A 4,165-nucleotide genomic window follows, 5' to 3' on the forward strand; every position below is an offset into this window, starting at 1 on the left:
CTAAAATCGTTTTTCACTCAAATTTACTTTTTTATTTGTACTTAATATTCTTTATTCAAATTAAATTCAGAACATGACTGTGTAGCTGTCCTTTGTATGATTTACATTAATCTGTGTTCATTTTATCAAGTTGTGGATGTTATATCCTTATGAAGCAGACAGTTGTTATTGTTTTGTTCGTTAAAAGATAACGGAGACAAAAAAAAATAGGTATATTAACTGTGCACTCTGACTGGAGGCCGATTCTATTTTTAAAACAATTTGATATGGTTTAATCTCATTTTGAGTCGTGCCATCAGTCTCACACGCACCAACAAGTGCAAGTGAAATGAGTAGTTGTGAGGCATCCGAACTTATGTAGCTAAAAAAATTAAATATTTATTTTTAGAAAAAACAATTCTACATTTATATAGATAGATAGCAGCCGCCATAAAAGTTACGCTTTCATTTAAAACGACATATTTAACATGAAATTGTAAGTAGGTACATTACATAAGTACATGAATATTAAAGTAACATACATATATCAATGTCATCTGGTACCAGTTTTTTGCTAGAAATTTTAATACAAGGAAATTAAAGCGAGTAGAAGTTTTACAATATTTCTTACTTTCACAATTTCTATTCGATTCGTTTCTTTGTACTTATAACAAGTTTTAGCAACCAAAATTATTAACAGTTTATAGATATATTTACATAAATGTTCATGCCTACTTTCATGTAATTTAAGCATGCCTTTTCAAAATAAGAATGTTACTTTGATTGCATGAGAGCAGCTTTCTGGGGTCATACCATTCATTGCGATTCAGTTTAGGTCCTAAACAGAATCGCAATAAGGACAATAAGGACATCATGGTAAGGCCCCTGGTGGCGGGTTTCTTTTTCGGTCAGCGAAATCCGCTAACGCTGATTAGTGCTGATCAAAGTAGTATCAAAACAAATTAAAACCCATATCAAATTGTTAAAATAGAATCGGTCTTCGGTACAACTCAATTGCTTTTAGATTTATTAAGGTATTTTCAATATTTTGAGTATTATTTATTGAATTGATTTTTCAGAAGCAGAGTGACGTAGGAACGCTTTATGTCTTAAGAATCCGGGAACTACCGAATTCCCGATAAAAACCAGTAATATTTGTATCTCTTTGATGTTTATTTTGTAATAGGTAAAACCAATAATATAATCCTAGCATTGGATAGTTGAGAGATTTTGGACCACGATTTTAAAAGTAGATATTTTACAGGTTAGCGGTTTTACAGTATACCAACTAAAATCAATAAATTAATAATTCTAACATTTAGTATTAATAATCACGAAAAAAGTTATCAATATTTTATTTAAAAAACCGACAATAATATTTGTGTAATGATAGGTAGTAAAAATACTCATCCATTTTGATCTTAAGATTTTCAGATGTCAATTTGCTGTCGCCTTATTTCTCGTCCGTGCTGTTTTATTGTTTCTTGCCTGTGCAGTGGTTTGTGTCAGACTCGTTGTGAAGTGTGCATCGCGGCTCACCTGCCGCCACGTGATTCGTGAACTGCATTTCTAGCGTCTGATTTTGTAGCTTTCTCATTTCGCTGCGTATAAGTAAGATTACGTAGATTTGCACAACTGAAAATAGTTGGATTTTTAGAACAGAATCAAGTTGATGGCTTGGTTGGTTTAGATTTTAGATGATTTTTTGGGAGTTTTGTTCTTGCTAGTACATGTAGCTTGGCGATGATAATAATTGGACGTTTTTAACACGCTTGTTTGTAAATAAATAAAAAAAGTTACAATATAAAACTTACATTTACAGTTATAGGTTTTTAATCGTCTGCTCGACATGAAGCTTGAAATAATGTCAAATTTGATGACGGATTGATGACATACAATACTATGGTAACTAGTATATATAACGAACTGATAACGAACCGTTTGGATTCGTGGTTATATGACTCGTGTTGACCAATCCATATCTTTGGGGGCGTAAAACATTTTGCAGAAGCAAAATTGTCTTTAAACATACATGCACTATATGCCTTCAACATGAAATTATTTCAATTTTAATGTTGAAGGCATATAGTGACAAATATGTATGTCTAATAAAGTACGAATGTATTTGTATCAATGTACGTACATACAAGGCTGATCCCAATTCCTGAACCAGAAAGAAATTCTAAGAATATGAACTTGCTGTCTTGGATGTATGGCCACATTCTTTGAATAAAATCGATGTCCACATATAGCATGAAACAGGTTCCTAACGTCAACAAACCCAACCACACCATGTGGTATACATAGGAGAGTTTCAGCAACTTAACGCTTTTCTGTGAAGAAGTAAAAAAAAAATTAATATAACCATGGACTAAGTCCATGATATAACTAAAGAGAAAAATACAAGCAAAGCAAACCAAAACACTGATTTTGAATTTTATAAATAAATGAAAAAAATATATACGTCTCAAATCTCAACTTTCATTATCAAATATCAAATATCAAATATCAACATTTATTCAGCAAATAGGCCACAAGGGCACTTTTACACGTCAATATGGAATTTACATACAGCAAAAAAAAAACACATCAATAATTATAAAATACAACTAAGCCGTAAATATCAAATCAAACTAACATAGAGATGTATAAAGCCTCTAAATGTCGAATTACAGAAAACGCAATAACAATAGTATTGAAAAAAAAAAACACAAAGATACAAAAACTATAATCTAAAATTATTTAGAGATGTAAATGTCTCTAAGTGTCATCATAACTAAAAGATTAAAATATATAGTAGTTAATCAAATTATCCTTAGAGATGTATAGGGTCTCCAAGAGTCAAAATCCTGTATACCTAATTAAAACATTCATTAAATTAAAGAAAATGATAGTAAAAATAAAATAGCATACGAGAACCGAATGAGGTGTGTCCATGTAATTATACTCAAAAATAAAGTTACTAAATATAATAGCTCGTGTTAGCTTAAATAGACCAGTCTCCACAAACAGCACCCGTTCACGAGTATGACGCGTATCTCAGCCATCGCCTCTCTCAACCTTCATTCGGGAAAGTGGCGACCCGATCAACAACGCCACCGTAAGCCATTAGTCAGAATATCAAAATATCAACCATTGATTTCTGAATTATAAGCTTCACTGAGCCAAAACATACCTTATGTCCAGCCACGATGAAGACAATATTGAAGGAAATATCGATTAATAAGCAAGCGCTAATAAATGTAAATATCACAACATCTGCAGTAAAGAATGTGGAACCATGGAGAGCAAAAAAATAAAACATCAATGCTACGAATGTTAACATCAGAACGTTTAGGCCCTGTAACAAAGTAAGTAAGTTTATATAAAGTACCTAATCTATTTTTTTAACAAAGAATATATTTTATTGATGGCGACACATGTTGATGGGATTGTAAATATGCCGACCTCAAAAAAAAATGTACTTACATAAAATTATAAACATAATACATATACTTATATTTTATTTGATAAAATGATATTTAATAAGAAGCCTAAGCATAAAATAGAAACGGCTAAAGTGGCCAAAACATATATCGGTACACATTCTCATTTTTATGTTATGGGTTTTTTATTTTCACAAAAGCTTGCGCGAATTTGCTATGAAAATGTTGGCAGTTCAGTACGAATTCCAAGCTCTTAATTTAGGTACTTATAATGAAAATGTGCTATATTGGGCAATTATGCCTACTAATTACTAATAATGATGCTTATAAAATACCAATCTTACCACTTTAACGTATCCCCAAGCAATCAATCCTCTTCTCATGGGTATGCAAAAACAACACCTCTTGAACTCTGGGGCTTCCATTGCATTTAAGTAATGAATATTGTCACCGAAATATCACTCAAATCACTTTACTATAAATTTCTCTAATTGAACTACTTTATTATTAAAAGACAACGAATTTTTTGAATTTTAATAAGTTACACATTAATTAGGTACATCTGTTTCAAAGCCGATTTGAAATAGATCTGCGTTTGCATTTATCAAACAGTGGGTGTTATGTATCCGATGTATCGATTTATTATTGCAGTATGTGGGAAGAGATAACTGTGGAGTTTTCAGACGGGAAAAAATTACTACATATCATCATATATTCATGCGATGTAAGCATGCCTTGAATAGTATTTATAATTAATAGGT

At 31.4% G+C, this 4,165-nt stretch overlaps 1 protein-coding gene across 1 annotated transcript; it reads right to left on the reverse strand.

Annotated features, from left to right (window-relative positions):
- Nucleotides 1-1,453: 1,453 nt before the first annotated feature.
- On the reverse strand, nucleotides 1,454-3,856 carry LOC134653688 (uncharacterized). The gene is made up of 4 exons (XM_063509080.1): nucleotides 3,749-3,856; nucleotides 3,155-3,319; nucleotides 2,123-2,312; nucleotides 1,454-1,614 (listed from the first exon to the last, which is right to left on the reverse strand). The coding sequence occupies exons 1-4, from the start codon at nucleotides 3,827-3,829 to the stop codon at nucleotides 1,454-1,456; spliced, it is 597 nt and encodes a 198-aa protein (XP_063365150.1). The 5' UTR covers nucleotides 3,830-3,856.
- Nucleotides 3,857-4,165: the final 309 nt, after the last annotated feature.

The sequence above is a fragment of the Cydia amplana genome, chromosome 13 (genome assembly GCF_948474715.1).
Source record: "Cydia amplana chromosome 13, ilCydAmpl1.1, whole genome shotgun sequence".
NCBI lineage: Eukaryota > Metazoa > Arthropoda > Insecta > Lepidoptera > Tortricidae > Cydia > Cydia amplana.